At 54.9% G+C, this 24,413-nt stretch overlaps 1 protein-coding gene across 1 annotated transcript in view; it reads right to left on the bottom strand.

Moving 5' to 3' along the window:
• Positions 1–24,413, bottom strand: part of DNAH2 (dynein axonemal heavy chain 2) — a 95,161-nt gene that overhangs the window by 49,544 nt on the left and 21,204 nt on the right. Inside the window, 22 exon segments of the mRNA XM_058705514.1 lie at positions 659–839; positions 970–1,052; positions 1,212–1,368; positions 3,349–3,452; positions 3,541–3,702; positions 4,078–4,241; positions 4,655–4,829; positions 5,189–5,345; positions 5,433–5,633; positions 6,574–6,766; positions 7,014–7,161; positions 7,367–7,555; positions 7,855–8,094; positions 8,380–8,536; positions 9,560–9,706; positions 20,211–20,425; positions 21,235–21,417; positions 21,683–21,812; positions 22,189–22,394; positions 22,727–22,814; positions 23,238–23,395; positions 23,877–24,068. Coding sequence (XP_058561497.1) covers positions 659–839; positions 970–1,052; positions 1,212–1,368; positions 3,349–3,452; positions 3,541–3,702; positions 4,078–4,241; positions 4,655–4,829; positions 5,189–5,345; positions 5,433–5,633; positions 6,574–6,766; positions 7,014–7,161; positions 7,367–7,555; positions 7,855–8,094; positions 8,380–8,536; positions 9,560–9,706; positions 20,211–20,425; positions 21,235–21,417; positions 21,683–21,812; positions 22,189–22,394; positions 22,727–22,814; positions 23,238–23,395; positions 23,877–24,068 — 3,630 coding nt within the window.

The following is a 24,413-nucleotide window of genomic DNA, read 5'->3' as shown; positions in this document are numbered from 1 at the left end:
AAGGCAATCACCGAGAGTCAGATGCTCAGGGCCGAGATGGAAGAATGACTTTAGAATAAATAAATAAACTTTTAAAAACAGATATGGCACCTGGGTGTCTAAGTCGGGTAAGTGTCCAACTCTTTTTTTTTTAATTTTTTTAATAGTTTTGTCTATTTTTGAAACAGAGAGACAGAGCACAAGCAGGGGAGGGGCAGAGAGAGGGAGAGACACAGAATCGGAAGCAGGCTCCAGGCTCCGAGCCGTCAGCACAGAGCCCGACACGGGGCTCACACTCACCAACCGCGAGATCACGACCTGAGCTGACGTCGGACACTTAACCAACTGAGCCACCCAGGCGCCCTGTGTCCAGCTCTTGATTTCGGCTCAAGTCATGATCTCGTGGGTTTGTGGGATCGAGCTGACAGTCCAGAGTCTTCTTGGAATTCTTTCTCTCTCTCTCTCTCTCTCTCTCTCTCTCTCTCTCTCTCTCTGTCTCTGCCCCTCTCCTGCTTGTGTGTGCTGTTTCTCTCTCTCTCTCTCAAAGTAAATTAAAAAAAAAAAAAGGAGTGACTTCAGAGCGAGGAAATGAGGCTGGTAACAGGGCAAATGCGTCAGACCTGCAGAGAGAGAGAGGGGAGGAAAGGGTTTGCGGGGCCGCTCGGGCGTGAGTCCTGACCTCCAGGTACATCCACTGCCGCTGCACCATGAGCACCATCTCGACGGCCTCCAAAATGAGGGAGAGGCAGCGCTCCCAGTGGTCCACTTCCCTCTCAAAGGCCTTGACGAAACGGGAAGCCTTCATGCCGGACAGGGCCACCTGGTTGTCCTCCAGTGCCTGGAACACCTCCTCCGTGCCTCTGTGTGTCGGAGGGGGCAGCGGGGAGGCATCCAAATCGTAGTCCGTTCCCACCTGCCAGCCCTCGGGCCCGGTCTGCAGCCCAGGCCACACGGCCCTGCCCTCGCCCGGCGCGCCGAGGCCCCGTCTACCTGAGCCGGTGATGACCCTTGTCCTTGTAGGGAGCTATGTCTAGCTGAATCCCATCCCAGGTCTTGGCGATGTTCTCTAAGGCCTGCGGAAAGAAATTGGGGGACAGAGCAATCTGGTAGTGCCCAAAGGGAACAGGAACGCGGAGGGGCCATTAGATCGTGGAAAGCTTGGCACGGTGGGGGGTGTCCCAGAAGCGGGGGGGGGTGGGGGGGGTGGGGTATGGAAGGGGGCTCTGTCATACCAACTCTATAGCCAGCTCTTTGGTGGCTGAGGCGGAGATCTCGCCGATTTTCTCCACGTGCTGGTCCATCCCGAGCTCCACAATCTGCTCCAGGGTGAAGCTCTCAGATTCCTGATCGAACTCCCTCTGGACCTCTTCCCTGACCTGGTCCCAGTGCCTGCAGCCAGGGACAGGAGGTCAGACCACGAGGCCGGCCGCGAAGGCCTACTGAAAAGCGTCAGCATCAGCCCACAGGCTTCCTTGCTCCCGCTGGGACAGTACGATTCTGTACATGAATTGATTCGCGATTCAACAGATATTTACTAAACGGGCCCTAAACGCAATCTTAGGCACGGTGGGGAAATACAGAGACGGAGCCGGTGACTCTCTGGAGAGACAGTCGAGACTGATAATGGCGGGTTTACCGTCGACAACAGGCAGGGCTAGACGTTTTGCGTGAAACAGCTCATTTAATGCTCTCGACCCACATACACGCGGACTTTTAGCTCTTCCATCTGTACGTGAGGAAACTGAGGCCAGGGGGCGTTAAGCAAGTGAAGCGATCAAGTTGTACTTAACCACAGAATACTGGACAGGGAAGCATGGCCCAGAAACACTACACTGGACACAATGCAAAAGAAGTAAGATGACTTCCTTCTAGAGGAATAGATGATTGTTAAAATGCCTCTTACAGGGGCGCCTGGGTGGCGCAGTCGGTTAAGCGTCCGACTTCAGCCAGGTCACGATCTCGCGGTCCGTGAGTTCGAGCCCCGCGTCAGGCTCTGGGCCGATGGCTCGGAGCCTGGAGCCTGTTTCCGATTCTGTGTCTCCCTCTCTCTCTGCCCCTCCCCCGTTCATGCTCTGTCTCTCTCTGTCCCAAAAATAAATAAAAAATGTTGAAAAAAAAAATTTAAAAAAATAAATAAATAAAAATAAAATGCCTCTTACAAAACCGTTTATTCCATCCTCAACGGCTGCAAAGCCTTCTTCTATCATGCAATGGGTTCCGGATGCATACAAAGAGTAAAAACTTACAAAATAAAATCATAAAGTATTAGAAGAAAGTATGGAGAAAATGCATGTGTAACTCTAGGCAGGGGAGGAGTTTTTTACTTTTTTTTTAAGTTTATTTATTTATTTTGAGAGAGGCACAGAGAGTGCGAGTTGGAGAGGGGCAGAGAGAGAGGGAGAATCTCAAGCAGGCTTCATGCTGTCAGCGCAGAGCCCAATGCGGGGCTCAAACTCACAAACTGTGAGATCATGACCTGAGCCGAAATCAAGAGTCTGACACTCAACCGACTGAGCCACCCAAGCGCCCCAAAGGGAGGTCTTCTTAAACAAGGTCCAGAACCAAAAACTATGAAGGAAGAAAGTGATACCTTGGACTACATCAGAATAAAACCCTCGGGGGCGCCTGGGCGGCTCAGTCGGTTAAGCGTCAGACTGTAGATTTCGGCTCAGGTCGTGATCTAGAAGTTTGTGAGTTCCAGCCTCCCTGACAGCGTGGAGCCTGCTGGGGATTCTCTCTCTCTGCCCCTACCCCGCTCGCGTGCACACTTGCACATGCCCGCCGGCTCGCTCTCTCTCTCAACATAAATAAATAAACTTAAAAAGAAAAAAAAAAAAAAAAAAGAATGGGGCACCTGGGTGGCTCAGTCAGTTAAGCATCCGACTTCAGCTCAGGTCGTGATCTCGCGGTTCGTGGGTTTGAGGGTCACATTAGGCTCCGTGCTGACAGCTCAGAGCCTGGAGCCTGCTTCAGAGTCTGTCTCCCTCTCTCTCTCTGCCCCTCCCCTGCTTGTGCTCTGTCTCTCTCTCTCTCTCTCTCTCTCTCTCAAAAATAAATAAACGTTTTTTAAAAATTAAAAAAAAAAGAATACAACCGTTTGCATGACAGAAGGTGTCAAGCTGAGCCGTGACAGAACATGAAACGAGGGCAGACACGGCGGGAAGGAAAGACAGAAGGAGCCGGAAGGCCAGAGGAGCAGGGACAGCGATAGCGGAAAGACAGAGGACGTGGCAGGCTCTCGCGAAGGCTTCAAGAAGGGTGTTTGTGTGCGGGGGCGGGGAGAGCCACGCACACGGGGAGGGGACACTGAGAGGACCAGGTGACGGCACAGGCCAGGGGCGGCCCCCAGGAGCGAAGGAGCAGCCTCACCTCTCTCTAAGGGCCGGGTTTCGCAGGTCCGAGATGAGAGGCATGGTCCTCTTGAACTGCTCTATTTTCCAGCGAGTGGTTTCGATAACTTCCCAGTTGTGGTCCTGGGCAAAACAACGGAAGACGTCAGAAGCCCTGACCGCCTTCCCCGCACGGGCCCATCCCCCGGCCCTCACTCCGTCCTCCACCCACCTTGTACTCTTTGGCTAGTCTGGTGAGGCGGCGGAACAGCCCGTGGGCCATGGTCTCCATGGCCTCTGTCTTCAGGGTCAGGAACCGGCCCATCTTCCACTGGTTCCAGTTCTCCTCCCAGTCCCGCGTGATCTCCCAGACTTGCTGCAGGGCGTCTAGTTCCTTCACGGCCAAGGGCAGAAGATGCACTGGGTGGCAGGACTCCCCCCGTCTTCCTCCCTGACAGACACGCGGGTCCTCTGCCCCCCTCGTTCACTCCGCGTCATAGGGCCTCCTCATCAGGTCCCGTCCCTTTCTCCGCCGTCTTGCCTTAGGGGCTCGTCAAGTGACAAGCCCGGGAAAAGATCCTCAATGTCCAGGCCCAGCAGGACGGCTGGCCCCAAGAAAGGGCGTGGGGTGACGATGTGTCCGCGAGGCCGCGGAGAAACGGAAGCCTCGTACTACGTTGCTGGTGGGCACCGGTCCGGCCCTTAGGCCGCAAGCTCCTTCCCCTGCCCCATCCTTTGGTTACCACAAGGGCCCGGCCCGGCACACCACCTTCTCCAGGTTCTGCAGGTCCTTGGAGACTGGCTGTTCGATCTTGAAGATGCCCAGGTTGGAGCGGAGACTCTGTTCTTCCTCCCGCATGGCATTCAGCATGGCCCGCACTTGGGCAATCTGCTCTAGGGCGGACTGATGTCCCACGTTACTGGTGAAGGGGCCTGTGGGAGACCAGGGTGAGGCTCACATCCCCTGCTCGAGGCCGTCGTCCCCGGGAAGGCCCGTCGCGGCTCTCCTACCTCTCGGTGGGCACATCTCCCCCTCCTCACACGAGGAGGGGAAGGAAAACAAAAGGGAAAGCAAGACGGTCAATCTTAGCAAAAGCTCTCAGACGTGGCTTGAGAAGCAGAAATGGGCAGGCCACGAGAAGGCGTGAGAAAACTAGAAATTCGGGTGCGCTCCAACCAACGGTCGGCGATGGCAGGCACGGCCCCAAAGGCAGGTGCCAGGGCTCCTTCCCCTCCACAGCACCGTCCTCCCTCTGCTCATCCTTGTTCCTGCCTCCCTGGGGACCTGGGCTTAGAAAGGCTGGGTCACAACAGAGGTAGGGGGAGAAGAGTCGAGAAAGGGGTACCTTTGGATTCAAAGTCTTCCAGAAGGTTGTGGGCTTTCTTCTTGAAATCATCGGCCGAGTGGATGAGGCCCGTTTTGAACTTCTCCTTGTGTCTCTTTAGCATCTGCTCACTGTCCAGCAGCGTTTGTTGGAAGATGACCCACTCCCCGTTGAGGCTGTCCAGCATCTCCAGGACCTGGGGACGTCGACGAGGGGACCATGGCCCACGAGCAGGGGGTCTGCCCCTCTCACCAATGCTTTCAAGGCCTCCGTTCTGATCCTCCGGACCAGAGTCTGTGGCCAAGTTCCACTTGCCACGAGGCCCAAAGAAATGAAGCCACGAGCCGCCGGGCCTCAGAGAGATCCAGAAGCTGACCCAGATTATCACGGAGTTGGCTTTGGCTCTCGGGGGCCCCGGAACCTCGCACCTGCTGCCCGGCTGGCTCTTCAGCGGTCCCCCGGGACCGCATGGGACCCACCCCCTGGGGGCCCACGTCCTGCACGCCCCGCCGCTGGTGCGGGCCCGCCCCGGCTGGACCGCACACGGGCACTCACGCCGTCCTGGACGGGCACCTCGTACTTCTCGAGGATGGCAAACTGCTCGTGGATGGGGGGGATCTGGGCCTCCAGGCCGGACAGGTCGTGCTGCAGGGTCTCCAGGAGTTGCAGACTGACCCCCAGCTCCTCCAGCGTCTGGGGAGGGTGGCTGATTCTGGAGGCAGGCGGGGAGAGAGCCTGCGAGTGGGAGGGGCCGAGCCCGCCCTCCCCGCACCCCTGCCGCCCCAGCCTGTGCGCCTACTTCTCCGTGTTCTCCCTCAGGTAGGTATGAAGCTCCAGGAGGCGCCGGGCCGCCATCTCCTTGAGCAGGGCCGTGAACTTGCCCTGCCACTCGTTGCAGTGCTGCACCAGCGAGAACTTGAGGTGTGAGCAGTCCAGCAGCACAAACTGGATGTTGAGGACCGTCTCCTCCTTCTGCACGTTGTTAGCCACCTCGGCGTAGCTGCGAGGACCCACGTTCCCGCTCGTTCGGGCCGGGCCAGCGGCAGCCGAGCCCACGGCCCCGCGGCCAGTCCCGGTTCCGGCCTCTTACCCCCCAGACCCGTGTGGCAGCTCTGAGGCATCCCCCTGCTCCCGTGTCAGTGCAGCCCGGCCTTACGGCTGGGATCACGTCATTTTCCCAACCGCTGCCCGGGGGCCGCCAGTCAGACTCCTCAGTCTGGCATTCAAGGCTTTAAAGTCGCACGAATCTGAGTTGAGCGCCCACCGCTGCTCCCGGGCTCGGTGACCTCAGACAGGTTATTTGCACTGTCCCGAGCCCCGATTTCCCATCGATCACACGGCGATGTGAACAGAACCCCTACTGCTCTTGGGAGGGTGACACTGTCTGCTCGGTCTAAAGCCCCCTGCACACCTCCGCTCCTGTACCTGTGTCCGAGACCGCTCGCTCCCTGCTGAACACGCTCGCGTGTTCCCGTCTTTATGCCTTTCGGGCGCTGTTGTCTCCGCCCGGAATGCCCTCCCCGCCGCTGCCCACGTCTGCCTGTGGAAACCCTGCCCACTCGGGCGAGCCCAGCCTCCCGTCACCCCCTTCACGAAGCCTCTCCTGACGTGCCGGCTGGACTCCCTCTCCTTCCAACCCCACCGCCCCGGCGCCCCGCATGCCTGAGCCACGGCCCTCACCCCCGAAGCCTGGGTAATGAGCACCTCCGCACGGGGCTTCGGGGCCCGCGAGGCGCTGTCTCGTATACTCGATGACCTCGCAACCTTGGCAGGTAGGAAAGGGTCACCCCTGCTTCCCAGGACCCTGGGGGCCCAGGGGGCACGGGCCGCCTGCTGGTTGGCAGTCTTCGCCCGGAGCGGAGGGCACGCGCTTCGGCGGCACTCCCCAGCCCAGCCCCGTGCCCGGGGCTCTGCGCCTCCCAGACACCTCGGCTCCTCACCGGGCGACGTCGGCGTCAAAGGAAGACACGGGGGGGTTGAGGCGCTGGTAGCGGCGGATGAAGGAGTCCTTGTTGATCTCCCAGATCTCCCGGTACAAGTCCCAGGTCTTGAGGTAGGTCTGCAGCAGGCTCGCGTTGCTGGCCATGCCGCCGCTTATCTGGGCCTGGATCTTCCTGATGTCCTCGTCTCGCTCTTCAAGAGCCAGCAAAGCGCGCCGCACTCACCTCCGCCCCGGTCCCGGAGCCCCCGGGCGTGAGTCCCCCAGCGTCCGCCTGCCGCGGCCCGCCCTCGCCACCTTCCCGGGTCTGACCCCCACCCGGGGTTCCCCGGCCCCCGCGTGTCCGGAAGCGGCCCTGGCCTCTCCTGCCGGCCCCGCCCAACCCTGCCCTCTGAGCCCCTGACGCCCCTGCGCCCGGCGCCCTCCCCACCGCCCACTCACCCACGATGACGTGGATGGGGTCGCGCTGAAACTTGCGCCTGATGAGAATTTCAGGGAGGTGGCGGAAGACCGAGATGGTGGAGAAGAGGTGGCTGCCAATGTCGTTGACCACGCCCGCCAGGGTCTGCAGAGAGGGTGAGAATTCCACCTGCGGGGCGGGGGAGCACAGCGGAGGCGGCCTCAGCACAGGCCGTGGAGGAGACCAGCCCCAGGACTGGCAACGTGGAAGAACACCTCAGCATGGGCCCCCGAGGCCCTCAGGATAAAGTCGAGGCCAAGGGCCAAGTTTCAGGACCGAGGGAAACGGAAAATAAAGTTTGGAGTTGTGGAGCGGTAGGGGTAGTGGCCCCCACCTGCGCCACACCTCCCTGTAGGTCGTTCTGGAGGATGACCAGCACTCGGAAGAGCGGGTTGGGCATGGCCTTTCCATCCCCGTTGATGGCCTTGGACAGTTCCAACAGTGACCACTTCACATTGAGGCGCAGGGCATCCTCCATCATGCGGTTCAAGCGAATCGTGTACAGTATCCATTGCTGCTGGATCTGGCGGGGAGCGGGGGGGGGGGGGGGGCGGGGGGGACAGGGAAACCCTCAGGACACACAGGGCAGGTCCTGGGAGACGAGAACCAGCCAGCGGGGAAGGAAACGAGCCCGTAGGATGCGGAGTCCCGAAGGAAGAAGGTTGGAAAGGCGGAAGGTTGGGCGGAACCAAGACTGGAACGGGACATCTGAGAAGCACCCACTAAGGGTAGGAGGCAGAAACCGCGAGACAGGTCCAGTGGCCCCGGGGTGGGGGGTGGGGGGCTCGCTGAGCCACAAAGCCCTGCCCAGAGGACCCCCACCTCAGGGCCGTCGTTCTTGAAGACTTCGTAGGAGTTGGTCATGATGGCCACCACGTCCTGGTACAGGCCCATCAGTTTCTGCTGCACGGCCACCCGGTGCTCCCTCTGGTCCTCCTCGAACTCCAGGTCCCTGTACACCCGTTTGCCGCTGATGCGCACCAGCAGCGTCTCGGATATTTCTTGGGCTCGCCAGCCGATGGTCAGAGTGGAGGCCTTGAAGTCATTCACGATGGCCTGCACCTGTGGGCAGACCACACCCGTGGGGGAGAGACTCACGGCTTCAGCGTGGGGACAGACCCTCCCCGCTTAGCCCGAGCCCCCCCACCTGTCCTCTGGCTAGAGTGGCTGATGTGAAAAACAAAAACAAGAACAAAGGACGGGTCCTTCCCTAAGCACGCTTTGCCTCTAAGCACACACACCTCTCTCTGTCTCTCCGCCACCACCCGAGACTCGGGCCCTGATGATTCATGCAGCGGCCTCTGGGTCAGCCTCACAGACCCTCCGAGTCTCAGGACCATGGCCCACCTTGCTGGCGTGGATACGGCACTCCGTGATGAAGAAGGCGCTGGCCCCCTTCAAGGCCCAATGCAGTTTCTTGAGTCCAGGGCGGATCTTCTTATCCAGAAATCGGATACGTTCTTTGAAGAGGGCCTGCTCATCTGGGGACAGCATGGCGATGATCCTGTGTGCGAGGGAAGGCTGGCAGCCGGCCGGACACACGCTGCAGACCCCTCCCCCACACCAGGACACTCGGTGGAGAAATCTGAAAGTTTGTGAGCTGGGCTGTGTTTTCCAATAAAACTCTTGGCGATAATGGAAACCCTTCTACAGTTTGTGCTGTCCAGCAGGGTCACCACGAACCACATGTGGCGGTGGGGCACTTGACATGTGGCCTGTGCGAGTGAACAGCTCAATTTAAAATTCTTATTTAATTCCAACTAATTAATTAAAATAGAAAGTGGGGCGCCTGGGTGGCTCGGTCGGTTAAGCGTCCAACATCAGCTCAGGTCATGATCTCACGGTTTGCGGGCTCGAGCCCCGCGTCGGGCTCTGTGCCGATGGCTCAGAGCCTGGAGCCTGCTTCCGATGCTGTGTCTGCCCCTCCCCTACTTGCACTCTGTCTTTTTATCTCTCTCAAAAATAAATAAACATTAAAAGATTTTTTTATTTAAAAAAAATAGAGTCGCACCACGTGCGACTGGTGGCCACTATATTGGACAGTGCGGTTCTAGACAGACACTTGAACTGTGGTTCCACCCACTTGGGCTTTAACCGGGCCCAGAAAGGTACCCGTCCCAGAACAAAGCCTCACTCCAGAGACAAGTGCCAAGGGTATCAAGAAAAGGGGTGCCAGCGTGGCCTTGATTCAACACATCTGATATGACACTGTGCTCGTAATCCTAATGCCCCCAGTTTCATTCCTGGAAAAGTGACCTAGGCCCGCGATATACGTGGTCCAAGTGCCCTGTGGGGTTGCAGGGGACGCGGTTGTTTTTGCCCTCTGCTCTGAAGCTAGAAGATAAGAGCAAGGGCCAGGAGCAATCACGGGGCCATACCAGAGAATAGGAGAAAGCTTTTTTTTTTTTTTTTTTTTTTTTTTTTTAGCCAGTAAAAGGTAAAGGACAGATATTGTAGGAGCTAGATGACATCATGGGGCAGATAAGACACAGAGGGGGCACAGAGTGCATGCGGGAGGCCGCCTTACCGATTGTAGTCTCGAGCCACCAGGAGCAGGTTTTCCCGAAGAATGCGCAGGTCCTCTGCTCGCTCAGCGACATTCACCACGTAATGGGGGGTCTCAAAGAGCAGCCTTTCCCAGTAGTCAATCTCCACAAAGAGAATCAGCAGGGACCTGGGGGCAAGGGTGGGGGGAAGTAAAGCAAAGCAGCTCAAGTGCCTGACCTAGACTGGGGACCCCAGGCCCAGCTGAAGGAGAGGGTAACATACTGACAGAAGGGGACATTAAGGGCCCATATGCACAATGAATGTTAAGACCCCCCCTGCTTTCTTTTCCCCACCCAGCAATCGGCTCTCAGGCCACTGGATCAGCACCCTCCAGAACAAAATTTGAAAGACTATTTTCTTTCTTTTTTTTCCTGTTTTTTTTTTTAAATGTTTATGTATTTATTTTGAGAGAGAGAGAGAGAGAACATGTACTCGCACATGTGCAGGGGAGGGGCAGAGAGAGAACCAAGCAGGCTCCACGCTGTCAATGCAGAGCCTGATGCGGGGCTCAAACACACAAAACAGTGAGATCATGACCTGAGCCAAAGTCAGACACTCAACCGACTGAGCCACTCAGACTGTTTTCTGTGACCTCTGGCCAGCCTGAGAGGGCAAGTCCCAAGGACAGTGATCTCAGGAGTCCCCTGAAAACAGCCCACCAGATAAACCTGAGGCTCACTGTTGATTAGCCCCACCACCTGCTCACCTGCTCACCTGCTCAGCCGAGCATCCAATCTGCTTTCCAGCTCCCTGTCCTTAAATATGGACAACCAAGGATCAAAAAACATTAGGCTCTGTCCTTCCTGGCACAAAAGGCAGGAACCAAAACAAACAGAGGAAGGAAAACACAAAAGGCAACGAGAAGGAAACAAGACGGGACAGAGGCCACAGAAAGAAGACTGTGCACACCAAGTAAGAAAACTAAACGCAACTGTCGCTAACACCCTGAGAGAGATAAAAGATACAAAAGAATATCCGTGAAACAAAACCAAGATGCTTTAGAAGGGAACACCTAAATGGTTCTTGGAAATTAAAGGTGATAGCAGAAAACAAGCTCATTAACAATAAAATTGACAGAAATTTCTTGGGAAGTAAAGAAAAAGACACAGAGATGGAAGACAGAGAGGACTTTGCAAGGGGGAAAAAAAAAGCATAGAAAACTCACCATTAGTAAGTTTTATATTACACACTGGAATGATAATACTTGGGGAATATCGGCCTGAGTATTAAAATTGACTTCAGGGGCACCTGGGGGGCTCAGCTGGTTAAGTGTCCAACTCTTGGTTTTGGCTCAGGTCATGATCTCACAGTTTTGTGAGTTCGAGCCCCACAAAAGGCTCTGCACTAACAGAGAGGAGCCAGGTTAGGATTTTCTCCCCTCTCTCTCTGCCCCTCCCCAACTTGTGCTCTATCTCAAAATAAACAAGTAAACTTTTTAAAACTTTGATTTCAATTGTTTCTTGTTCCTTTGTTAAACGCAATGCCAGAGGAATCTAAAAAACAATTTTTTTTTAATGTTTATTTGTTACTGAGAGACGGAGAGAGACAGAGCATGAGCATGGGAGGGGCAGAGAGAGGAGGAGACAGAGTCCGAAGCAGACTCCAGGCTCCGAACTGTCAGCACAGAGCCCGATGCGGGGCTCCATCCCACAAACCGTGAAATCATGACCTGAGCTGAAGTTGGACGCTCAACTGACTGAGCCACCCAGGCGCCCCAAATGCCAGAGAAATTTTAATTGCATTTGTGGCCCTCCTACCCAGTGAGCTTCAACCCCTTCTCTTCTAGCCAACCATCATTCCCAGGTCCTGTGTCCTCCACCTCGGGGATCAGCCACTCAGACTCGGCTCTGCCGGAGCCCAGCTGCCCACCCCCCACACCCCTGTCCAGGGACTAGCCCTCAAGCCCTCCCAAAGGACCTGCTCTTTGACCTCCCAGACACCTTCAGACCACTGACTCTGGGCTCTCTTCCCAGCTATGTGTCCCCTCCTATCACTGCCTTCTCCACCACAGACCCTGCCATCTGTCACTTCCACCGCCCTCCTGCCATCCTCACCGGCTTGGCTGGCTCATCAGTGTAAGCCACCTGGCGGAACCCCCACCCTGGCTAAATCTGTCGTCATCCCCGCTGCGCACCCGGACGGCGGCCGAGCGAGGCGGGACCACACAGATGGGCGCACCGAGGGCCCTCTACCCTGCATCCTGGAGGTCTCCCCGGTCTGCCCTCCCTCCTGCTGTCACACCAGAGCCTCCCCACTCTCTCAGATCTACCCCCCTGCCCCCGTCTCTGCGGAAAGCCTCACCTCCTTCAGCACAGAGATCCAGGAGCCATGAGGCGAGCACTTGGTGTTCGAGCACTCCTGCTACGAACCTACGAGCCTGAGTACTCGCATCACACACAGGGTTCCTCCCGTTTCTGACAGAAGAAGCCCTCCTCCCACCCAAGGCTGACCCTCCTCCTGGGCTCCGCGTCCTAACCCGGGGTCCTCCTGCTTCCTCAACCTGCCAGCTCCGTCCATCAACAGTCAGGGAAGGCCAAGTTCCTACAATCTTGGAAGAACTGAAACAAAACCAACACACGCACACCCACCCTCCTCTCCCCACCTGGCCCGGACTCCACCTCCTCCCGCGGGTACCGCGCCCTGCACCCCATTACCACCCCTTTACCACACACCTTCCACACAGAACTGTCCTCGCAAACTCCTCGGTCCCCTCACCTGCACACCTGCCCGCATCAAGTCTCCCCCAGACATCTTGTCACCAAACCCTGCCGGCCTCCTCAGGCCTGGCCCTGCCTCCTCTCTCTGCAGGCCTGAACCTCATGCTGGACTCCTCCCTGCCTCGCCGTCCTTGGACACGCTCTTGTCTCGCTCCTGGGCCACAGCTGTCCTTGTGGCTGCCCTGCCTGGCTGTAGAAGTGTCCTTCTCTTTCTAGTGTCCCCTGGAAATACCACTCAGCTAGGCACTGGACACTCCACACTGTCTTCAGGAGCGAAGGCTCCTGGAAGTCCTGCACGTCCAGTGCTCTCCCTGGGATGACCCTGTCCATGCCCAAGGCTTCAGCTGCCTTCTGGAAGCTGCTGGCCCCCAGATCTATAGAGCTAACGTGAGCTCTAGGCTCGTACGCCCAACGGCCTCCTAGATATCTCCCCACCTTGCCCCAAGTGCCTTGCACACGTCCAGAAACAGGCTCATTGTGCGCTCTGCACTTGGGGTTGGGAGGGGGAGCCCCTGTCTCGGGGAACAGCGCCATCCTGCTGCCTGAACCAGAGCCTCACCTTCCAGCATCCAACCAACCACCAACTTGGTCGGGTTTTACGGTCAAAGCAAAGTTCGGAACTTCTGCTGTCCCCAAGGCACATGTCCCCCACGTGCGACGCTCGGTGACAGCTGACATCGGCCTAAAGTTGCGTTCAACAGCGCAAGGTCATCTAAAAGAGTCAAGGCTCCAGGCACGGGCCGCCAGGTGGGAAGGAGGGGCCTGGCCCAGCCTGAGTGCAGGGTCTGACTCTTCAAGAGAGGCCAGAAAGCCAGTTTTCATGTCAAATCGCCTGCATTTTAAGCGCTGACGACTAATTCAACTGAGAAATAATTACAGATGGGAGGCTTCTGAACTGCCAGCAACGTGCTCTCCGTGAGCTGGGCCATCGCTGCCAGGGCATTTATTTCGTGCCCGTTTGTTAAGGTGGTAGCATAAGCTTTAAGTACTTGTCTGTGTGCATGATACACCTCACAACAAGAAATGCTATTTGGAGGGGAAAACTATTTTAAACCATGAGATTATTTGTAAAAGTGGCTGGGTACAGAATTAGCTTATTAAAATCGCAGTCTTCCAATAGAAAAACTGTAACCAGTTGAACATTATCGTGGAGGAAAAGAGACCCAGGACAATTAAAGCAAGAAAAATAAAGTACAGGGCCCCCAGGTGACTCAGTCGGTTGAGTGTCCGACTTTGGCTCAGGTCATGGTCTCATCACTTGTGGGTTCCAGCTCCTGCGTAGGGTTCTGTGCTGACAGCTCAGAGCCTGGAGGCTGGTTCGGATTCTGTGTCTCCCTCTCTCTCTGCCCCTCCCCCACTCGCTCTGTGTCTCGCTCTCTTTCTCAAAATTAAACGTTAAAAAAATAAAATAAATAAAATAAAATAAAATAAAATAAAATAAAATAAAATATAAATAAAATAATTAACGAATTAACAAGAAATATTTATATATAACATTTGTTATATGTAAACAAATGTTTATATATTTAAACATTTAGATAAACAAATTTTTATACATATTATGACGTTTCTTGTTAACTGGTTAATTTATTTGGAAAAAAACGATTTATAGACATTTTATATGGATTCAAATACATTGAAAGAAAAAATGCTATTCTTAGAATAGCATAGTCGTCGGTAGAAACGACTCAAATCTTAAAGATGTTCATTCTTCTTAAATTAACCTATAAATTCAACCCAATCCTTGTTCCTATAAAAATAGGCACGGAACTATTTGTGGAATTACACAGATTGATTCTCAAGTTCTTACGGGAAATAAATACTAAAAATAACCCGGAAAATTCTGAAAAGGGAGAGCAATGAGGTCAGTAAGTAAGCAGTTTGGTTCCTTCCTATGGACAGACAGACAGACAGAGAGACCAGAACATAATGGTGAATCCCAAAATAGACACACAATTCTATGTGGGAATTTGTTTTATGGTGTAAATGAGGTCAGGTCACCTGGCCAGCCACCTGGGGACTGAACAAAAAAAAAAACAACCACCCAAGTTGCCCCTGAACTTGTCTCCCTCCATCAAAATAAATTTCAAATGGATCAAACATCTAATGTAAAGAATAAAATACCAGAAGGAAACATAGAATATTTTCAAAATAAAAAACCTTGAATAAAAATGACCTGATTTTTTAAATCCGTGTGGTTTCTTTTTCTTTCTTTCTTCCTTTCTCCTTCCTTCCTTCCTTTAAATTGCACTTTTTAATCACAGACAACAAAAAGCCCCACAATCTGAAGATGCTCTCACAAAACTCTATGTTCTGAATATTACTGAAATGTTACTTGGAAGAATATTGAGGTGAAAATTCCAGAATGTTTTGTGTCTGTTCTACAGGCAAGCACTGAAATGACAGTATAAGAAAATAATATCACATTTGAAGTTTTGCAAAGGATTATATTTTCACCTCTACGGGAGAGCAAACTTCTGGCGAGGGGAATTATTTTCAAGCGAAGGAGAGTGTCTCCAATGTGAATGAACAGTGGATTACCAGGCAGCTAAGGACAGCCTCCAAAGTAAAAGAGGTGAAAACAAAAGGAAAATTACTTTTAATCCGGCACTCCAAGTCCAGCCAAACGCCCGACAGGTAGAGGGCAGGAAACCACCGTGGTCACTCACATAAGAACTCAAAACATTTGCTTCCCGTGCACCATTTCTCAGAAAGCTACTAAAGAGTGTGCTCCACCAAAACAAGGGTACAAACCAAGAGAGAGGAAGACAAGGAAATAGGAAATCCAACAAAAGAGGCCGGGGGCAGGCAGAGGGGAAGCTCCAGGCTGACCCCTGCGTAGCAGGCCTTCGAAACCAAAGAGTCGTCCTACAGCAGGAGGAAAGGGAGGTCCAGCAAGGGAAACTCCCAAGAAAAACATGATGCCCACAACCCACCTTACAGTCAGGGAGGAAGGAAAAATATGGCTGGTCCCGGAGAAGTCACGGTAGTGAACGGTGTGCTAACAAAAATAGCAAGGTAATTATTAACTCCAAGAAGAGTGACACATCAGACAAGCGAGGAAAGAACTGTAACAGAAAATTCCTCGGCTCGGTGGTCAACGATACGAACAGAGTCATGTTAAGATAAACACTAGATACTGACTGAGTCAAAAATTGTAGGAGAGGGAGCGCCTGGGGTGGGGGGTGGGCTCAGTCAGTTGAGCATTCGACTTCGGCTCAGATCATGATCTCGCGGTTTGTGGGCTCAAGCCCCGCGTCAGGCTCTGTGCTGGCAGCTCGGAGCCTGGAGCCTGCTTCGGACTCTGTGTCTCCCTCTCTCTCTGCCCCTCCCCTGCTCATGCTCTGTCTCTGTCTCTGTCTCTGTCTTTCTCTCTCTCTCTCTCAAAAATGAATAAACATTAAAAAAATTGTAGATGGGTTAGAGGTTAGGATAGAGGGGTACAAACATATGTGGGAATATTTTGAGCTGCATAAGCATATCTTCCTCTGTTTTTCAAGCTGGGGGCTCTGAATTTGTCTCCCTAAACATCACAGCCAGCCCGCTTGAGCACGTACTACCCACCAGCACATCAAAATGTTTCATTTCCTCATCTTGACAAGATTTTTTTCAAAAAATTTTAACCTGTATTTATTTTTGAGAGAGAGAAAGGTGGGGGGGGGGGCAGAGAAAGAGGGAGACACAGAATCTGAAACAGGCTCCAGGCTCCGAGCTGTCAGCACAGAGCCTGACTCGGGGCTCAAACCCACTCACCACGAGATCATAATCTGAACTGAAATCAAGAGTCAGACACTTAACCAACTGAACCACCCAGGAGCCCCTGACAAAGAAAATTTCTTAAAAAAAAAAAAATAGTCTGGGAAATTATTTCTGTAAAATATTTCGTAATTCATCCCCACAGCAGTGGTCAGGCAGTAGAGGCAGGAAAGTGAGGCCAGCCGAGGCTAGTGCTGACAGCCCAGAATGAACTGACCCCGGAGAGAAGGCCCCGCGTGGCTGGGAGGAAAGGAGGAAGTCAAAGCCCTACACCCGGAACACTGACAGACGTCCGTGGCCCCTGTCCTGCTCTGGGGACACCACGCTGCACAGAGGCGTCTGCTGTGTATACTGTGATAACACAGCTCTCTTCAGCCAAGGGACAGGCGGCATCTGGGATATGTTTGAGTTAAGTGCAGTCTGTAAGGCTGGTCCGGCCATAAAACGTCGGCCAAAGCCAATTCAGACTCCGGAGTTCAAATATTTGGGATATAAGGTGGGATAACAAAGCCCCCGGTGAAATAAAACAGGTGCCATTAGGGACTGGAAGGCTCCCAGAACTAAGGCAGAGGCAGGAAATTCTGCGCAACAGTCAGGCCATCTGAGAGGCATGCTTATTTCGAGATCTTATCTAGACCGTGAGCACAGCAGAGTGAGTCTCATACGCAGTCATCTGCACCCCCGTCCGGGGAGCAGTGATGCCTCAGAAGAGCTGAAACCACCTCGGATTTCTCTGCTGGCTTGATAAGCCCGGACTCTTCAAAGTCCTTCTCTACGATCACGGGTTTGGTTTTTGGGGGGGTTTTTTTGTTCTTTTTGTTTTTTGTTTTTGTTTTTGCCCCATACGTTATTTACTGAGGCAGTTTTATCTTAAAACCACAAAAATGTAAAGCAGCTTCTGACAGATCCCTCTGGAAAACAACTCCAGAGGAATCATTTCTCTCTGGAAGAAGCGTCTGGCCGTTATTTGGGTTTCAGTTAAACCTAGGCCATAAATATTTGGCCCGAAGCTGCCTTGTAAAGCTCTGCTATAAAGATTATGCAAATGGCAGTTTAGATGAGTATCAAACATGCTCCTTGACGGGAGGTGGTCACAGCACCGAGGAAAGTTTTCTCCCCAACGGACAGGATGCATGGACATCAGGCAAACACACGCTGTGGAGGGGTGGCAACAAGGTACAGGAGGCCCGCTTGAAATCCTCTGGTACAAACTATTCACAAACCTTACAGAAGCTGTACAACAACTTATAAGCCAAACTATGGGATGCTATAAACCATGGAAAACATACTTCTCCGCATACAGAACGAAAACCCCCCATGCACCTTGTTAACCCTTAAAAAGCAGCAGGTTACAAAAATCCTGTTTACAGGGTGATTCTATTTTGTGTGCGGTGTTTATTTTTAATTACATGGTAATCAGGATTACTTCTAGGGAGCAGGGGGCTGGGGGCTGGATTTTTCAGTTTCCTGTATATACCTCTACGTCAAGTTTTGGTTTGTTTTTTTTTTTTACAGTGAGCATGCACAATTTTTATAATTTTAAAATACCCATGGGGCGCCTGGGTGGCGCAGTCGGTTAAGCGTCCGACTTCAGCCAGGTCACGATCTCGCGGTCCGTGAGTTCGAGCCCCGCGTCGGGCTCTGGGCTGATGGCTCGGAGCCTGTAGCCTGTTTCCGATTCTGTGTCTCCCTCTCTCTCTGCCCCTACCCCGTTCATGCTCTGTCTCTCTCTGTCCCAAAAATAAATTAAAAACGTTGAAAAAAAAATTAAAAAAAATAAAATAAAATACCCACTAAAGATGTTAAAAATAAAACACACACACACACACACACACACACACACACACACACACACAAATACATTAAGTAGGGGGTTAAAAAAAAGAGTGGAAAAAGGTGAGTGGGTGGCTCAGTCTGTTGAGCGACTGACTTTGGCTCAGGTCACCGTCTCTCAGTTCGTGGGTTCGAGCCCTGCGCTGGGCTCTGTGCTGACAGCTCAGAGCCTGGAAGCCTGCTTCGGATTCTGTGTGTGTGTCTCTCTCTCTCTGCCCCTCCCCTGCTCACACTCTGTCTCTGTCTCTCAAAAAATAAATGAATGTTTAAAAAAAAAAAAAAAGTGGAAAAAAACATACCGAACTGTTAAGAGGGGTTGTCTCTGGGGAAATGTTTTTCCTCTCTTCTATTTCCCTGCATTTTGCAAACTTTCTACAATTGTTGATGATTTTATAATGGGAAAAAAAAAATCATTTTGAAAACACTTTGGATATACAAAACAGCGTAGATAGCATGCTACTATTTACATAAAAAAAAGCTATTTATGTCCATATAGACTCTTATCTCTGGAATGTTACACAAGAAACTGGTAACACTGACTCTGTAAAGAGAAACTGAGTCAAGCCGGGGGAGGGGGGCAGCCGTGGAGCGAGATTCTCCATTCTCTACCCTAGTGCAACTTGTCAATTTTGTAACGTGTACCTCACATCACCCCTTGTAAAAGGTTTGACTGTTTTAAAAATCAAAACTATTATTAAAAAAATAATAAAATTACGTATTCTACCACCTTGCTAAATTTGCTTCGAATACACTGTGTTCACCGAGTTTTACGGGCAATTCTCCTGAAAGGAAAACAGAGGTTATTGCTTGTTCTTTGGGAGGGCTGCTACACAAGCCAGCTCTCCTCATGACAGTCTCGCAAGTGGATTTTTCGGGTAGATAAGGAACCGCAGGCCCAGAGGAGCTTGGCGGCCTGCCCCAGGTCACGCGGCAGACCGGTCGCCTCCCGCGGTGAGACCCTGCTGTGTCTGGCCCTGAGGATGGGGCGGAGGCAGGGCCACCAGCCCATGCTTACCTACAGCCTCTCTCACGCTTAAAACGTGATCGTTGGGACTTTAGAAAATTCCGTCACGTGAAGGCAGGCCTTGAATTCCGGGGGAAAGGACAACCATCGGGCCGCGCGGGTTAAGTATTCGTGTCATTGCAAGGCCAGGTGCGTCTGGGCGCCTCTCCCAACACGGCGCCTTCGGGAGCACCCAGCCTGACGGGACAATGCGCCCTGCAGATCCAGCCCCGTTACGCGCCTGCAAATGTCACGGCCGGGGTAAGCCCGGCCTCCCCCTCTGTCTCGTCCAAAGCGGGGTGTTGATGTATGAAGCCATTTTTCTAGGATCCTGCTTGGTTACACCTCCAAACCTCACGAGCCTGAGCAAAGCCGTTGTCTGACGCCCCTCCCCAGCCCAACACTCACGTCCGGCCTCGAGCGTCTCTGCCCTTCTCAACGACTGCCTGGGTCTCCCCTTCCTTCCTCGACCACGACGTGACCTCTCCCCCCGGTTAGTTCCGTCCGCCCCCCCCTCCCGGACTCCATCTCCACGCAGGCCTTCTCTAGCAGAGCCCCTGCCACGCGTGCCCAACAAATAAGGACATTCTGGGAGGTAAAGCCAGTGCCCGTGGCAACAGCCTTAGAAGCCCAGGAAGCAGCTCTTATCACAGGGCCTGGCTGATGACAAGAGGGAGCCAAACCAATCAAGTGGAAAGTTATTTCCTTCCAAATAAGAAAAAACTGTCACCAGAAGGCTTGCAATCTCTACAGACAGATGTCTTGCATAGCTCCTTCTTTATTTTTCCCGTCTGCATCTTCTACGGAACGGAAGGCAGTACGGCCCCAGTTCCCTTCCAGAGTGGCAGAGGGCACGGGCTTTGCCATCTGACACGGTCCCAGTGCCTAACTCGGTTCCCAGCACACAGAGGGCCCTGAGTGTATCTTTCTGAGTAACGATTACATGAATTAACTACATTTTAAATCACTGGAACCTGAAAACGTCATCATTGTAAAAGCCGTAGGAGAGGGCCTGACGGATTCCCAGGAAAGCCCGCACCTCGGCTCGCGGTCGGATGACTTAGCTGAGCCGTCGTGGCCATCTAGTGGCCGAACGCCTACATCGCCGGCCCAGGGGGTTACCGGGGGCTGTGCTTTGGAGATAAAGCGCAGAACTGAAGTTAGGAAGTGACAGCACGCACATCACAGCATAAGAGAGACTTCGAAGCGGGAATGGCGCGAGGAACCTAGGGCAGGGCCTTAAGGCCTCGGGAGAGCGGGGCGCAGGGAGCGGCGGGGGAGACGGCCGAGCACAGGGAAAGGGGTGGGACTGGGTCCCGTACTTGTCAAAGTTGACATCCAGCATGCCCGCCTTCTCCTGGCTGACCCGTAACAGCGGTGTATCCAGCCGCCGAATACAGTCCTTGTCCAGCGTTGACGTCCAGTCTTGGAAAGTCTTTCGAACCAATTCATCGATGCCCTGAACCATCTGCTGGTAGGCGTGCACACTCTCCTCTCCGGTCCCGATGTGGGGCAGGAAGTGGGCACTAGAGAGACACTAAGGGGGGGTGGGGACAACGGGTGGCTGGAGCCCGCTGGCCACCATCCTCCGAGGCACCGGCTCCCCACCCGCGGGCCCACACGGGGTGCGGCCTGCGGCGGAGGCCGGCCCCGACCGCCCGGGGGGGGGGGGGGTGGAGGTGGGCCACACGCACAGGTGACAGGAGGCAGCCAGGGAGTCAGCAGCGCGCAGGGGAAGCACGGAAACTCGGGTCAGGAGAAGTTGGCAAAAAAAGTAAATCACGGGAGGTGAGGACGGAAGCGGTACGACGTTGAAAACTGGTACGGGCCCTTCCTCCCCGAGTCCCAGCTCAGCGACCGTGAAGCGGCCTCTGCTGTCCGCAGGCCGCCTGGTTCTCACCAGAACCAATCACACGATGGCAGATACCTCAAGAGCGTTAGACCTACGCGCCCAAAAATGCCCTTTAGTGGTTGTTGGGTTTTTTCTGGTTCTTCATGCCTGCTGTTCTAGACCAGGCCCTTCAAGGGCCACAGCTGCCCAAGGTCGTATTCCTCCTCTGACGGTCCAGCTTCCCAGATGCTGGGCCGGCTCCTCCTCTCCAGCTTGACAGGAAAATCCTAGCGGGACTCACGTTCCACCCACCACGCCCGCCGTCTCTGTGAATCCCAAGCTCCGGCCCCGTCCTGTCCGGGCCCCGCACCTGCCAGTCCCCTGGCCCACCTCGGCCTCCCACCGTGGAGACGCTCTGGGGAAACTCCCGGGGCGGGTCCCCGGCCAGCTCGGGGCACAGCCCCCAACCTCCACCGCCTCACGAGAACAAGTCTGGGGAGAGGCTAGGCGCTCACGTTCATGACTCTGTCGATGCGCCGCCGCAGGATCCGCACCCAGTGCGCCTGCCCAGAGAACTGGGCCACGTAGGGCTCCAGGTACGGCCATTTCTTGTTCAGCTCCCGGTTCACGAGGGCCAGCTCGCTATTGAACAGCATGTACAGGTCCACCGCCTTCTTGTCGTAGGTGCGCTTGATGGCCTAAGGAAGAAGGGAGAGAGCCTGAACCCGCGCCCCGGCAGATCCAGGGTCCCCCCCAGGGACTCAAGCTGGAGGACACCTTCTCCCGGGGCCATCTGGAAACTCGGGGAGCAGACGGAGGAAGAGGCTCTGGCGGTGGAGGACGGGTGGGGGGGGGACGTGGGAGGGCACGACTGGAGGTGGCACGGAGTCGGGAAGGATCAGGAAGAACTGAAGGAGGCAGAGGAGAAGCTGGTCGGGGCGGGGCGGGGGGGGGGGGCGGCACCTCCCGCGACGCGAGCCGGTGGAAGGTGTCCAGCAGTAACACTCCCTGCTCCACATCTCGGACTAACTCGAAGGCAGAGGTGATCAGGTTCTGAGTCATCACCTCCAGGTCCTTGACTCCAGAACGAAACCTGCGCCGTTAGAGAAGCGTGATGAGCGTGATGACCGGTGACTGGCAGGCGCCCTCACCTGCCTCAAGGCCACGCCCCAAGTGAGGACCCCCCCCCCCAACCCCGGGCTGATACCGAGGGCCTCCCCGGTGCCAGGCGCCAAGGGCGTCACGTGCCCGACTCCGTTCCTTCCGCAAAGCAATACAGTGAGGTTGGGTTCTACCACTAGGCCCTCTGTTTTAGTGGAGGAAACAGGCTCTCACTGGTTAACGGGGTGTGCCCGGCATCACCTACTGCGGCCCCTCCTCCAGCCCCGCCCCCTGTGCCCCGCCCCACCCCCTCCTCCCCAGCCCAGGGCAGGGGCTGGATGTGGGGGGGGGGGGGGGGGCACTCTCACCTGTTGTAGTCTTCGTGCCAGGACGTGTTCTTGACATCCAGGATGCCCCCGCGGACAGCCCGCAGCATATGGAGGTTTTTATGAAAGATGTCCTCGATCTCCAGCAGGTTCCGTGTGATCTGGGGCCCCTGGGCCCCAAAGAAGCAGGGAAGGGGACCCTGCTTGCCGTCTTCCCAGCGGGCAAAATGATACTGGCAGTCACAGACCTACAACGAAGTCAGCGAGCGTCAGGCCTCCCTGCTCGTTTCTGACCTCGCAGGCCCTGAGCTCTTCGGTTTGGCTCAAGATGTCTAAACACCAGGGAGGACCCACCAGACACAAGGAGCTACTGGGATGAATTGGGGCTGCAGAATGAACTAGAAGACACCCGGGCAGTGATAACAGGCAAGAGTCTAAAAGGACGGGACAGAGGTGGGGCACACAGTTATGCAGAGCCAAGCAGTAAGCTCCCGGCTCAGCCTCTGCCCTGTCTCCTCGGCCCCTGGCCGGGGTCTGGGGTCCACTGTGCCCGCCCCTCCCTCCCTGACAGTCTGCCCACCTCAATGAGGTCCTTGCAGCGCTGCACAAAGGCATCCACCTGAGCGAATATGCTGGTCTGGTCCAGGACCCAGCCCCGGTTGGAGAACCTACATCCAGAGAAAGGTGGACTGGATGAAAATGTAGGAAACGGCCTGCGCGAAGCTCCAACTGGGAGTCCTGGGTTTGGGGGGCCTTAGAAAAGGGGACCCCAAGAGGCAGTTTTCCTGAGCCCTGAAGGGAGGAAATGCAAGATGAGGAGAAGCAGAGAGGAGGCAAAGCATCTCCGTTCTAGAAGTTTTAGAACTTCAGACTTTTGGGCCAAGAAAGCCAAGAAATCCAAGAAAGGAGGAGTGAGCCAGGAAGGATTCCCGGGACGAGGGAGAGGAGGAGCCAGGGCTAGGCACTAGAGTATCTGCATCCGGAGAGAACTGGGACCGGGTCTCGGAACCGGAATCCATAGGCTTTAAACATCTGCGCTCAGCGGGAGTGGCAGGGGTGACAGACGGGACCGTGGGGGACGCACGGCGTACTGGGTATGCATCTGCACAGCCTGTAGGTAGTGGTCTTTCCAGGCCTGGCAGCACGAGATGCAGCCCTGGAGGTCCTCCTTGCTGGAAGTGACGTAGCCCTCGAAGATATGGTCCAGGGAGATGGCGTGACAGCACAGGCGGATGATCTCATTGCTCATCTGCAGACGGGTGGACGGGCGGATGGGTGGCCCGACTGGCACCCACCCCTTCCCCACTGCTCCCTGCCGCAGCCCGGCTCACTTCCCGGCTCAGCGCCCTGTCTCTGTCAGCCCAGATGGAATGTGGGTCCCGCTCCTCAAAAGCCGGCGTCCCTTCCCAAACCTGCCTCTCGCCCACTGCCATGCCCGGCTTTGGAGATGAGAAAACAAGGGCCTTCCCCTCCTGCCCAGCTCAGCCTGGGCGTCTGTGCTGCCTGCCTCCCCCACCACGGAAGCAGGCTGTCCAGCCCAGGCCCCCACCCCCACCCGGAGCACGCTGGAGCTGAAGAAGCCACGGGTCTCTGTCCGAACCCCCCACCCCCACCCCCGGGCCGCTCCTCACTGCCTGGAACTGCAGACTTTCTGCCTAGCGGATGCCCCTTCCTCAGCGAATCGGGCCCGTCTGCTAAAGCCCTCCGCCCCACCCCTGTGGAACACGCACCTTTCGGAAGAGGGAGGTCAGCCTCTCCCGAGTGTTGTAGTGGGGAGAGTTGACCCAGATGATGCGGATGAGGCTGATCAACTTGGGGAGCTTACTGGAGATGTCCTTAGGCTGCATGTAGGCCAGCTCCTGGTAGGGCTCCTTCAGGATCGACAGAAACGTCAGGTTTGACTGGGCTTGTTGGAAGCCATCCTGGCAGGGAAGACCAACCAGGAGTGAGTCCCGTCCGTTGGAAAGAAGCGGCCCAGAGCCAGCACCGTTTGCCCATCTGGAACCCCGCCCTGACCTGCCTCTCTCAGAGCCTAGCCAGGCACCTCAGGTCTCCGTGGGCCCTCAAGACCGGAGTTCATACCTGTCCGCTTTGGTTCGTACTTCCCACCACGGGGCCTTGGTGTCTTTTCTCGTAGGGAGTCCCATCTCTCCCACCAGACTGGGATTCCCTACGCTCAGGGTTTGTGAGCTCAGGGATGGTCCACGCCATCTCCCTGGACCTCCCAGCGTCTCCAGCTGAATTCAGAACCCCACACCACTCAATAA

Source organism: Neofelis nebulosa, chromosome 16 (assembly GCF_028018385.1).
Source record: "Neofelis nebulosa isolate mNeoNeb1 chromosome 16, mNeoNeb1.pri, whole genome shotgun sequence".
NCBI lineage: Eukaryota > Metazoa > Chordata > Mammalia > Carnivora > Felidae > Neofelis > Neofelis nebulosa.
The sequence above is the reverse complement of the archived record's forward strand: the minus strand, read 5'-3'. Positions and strand labels throughout refer to the sequence as shown.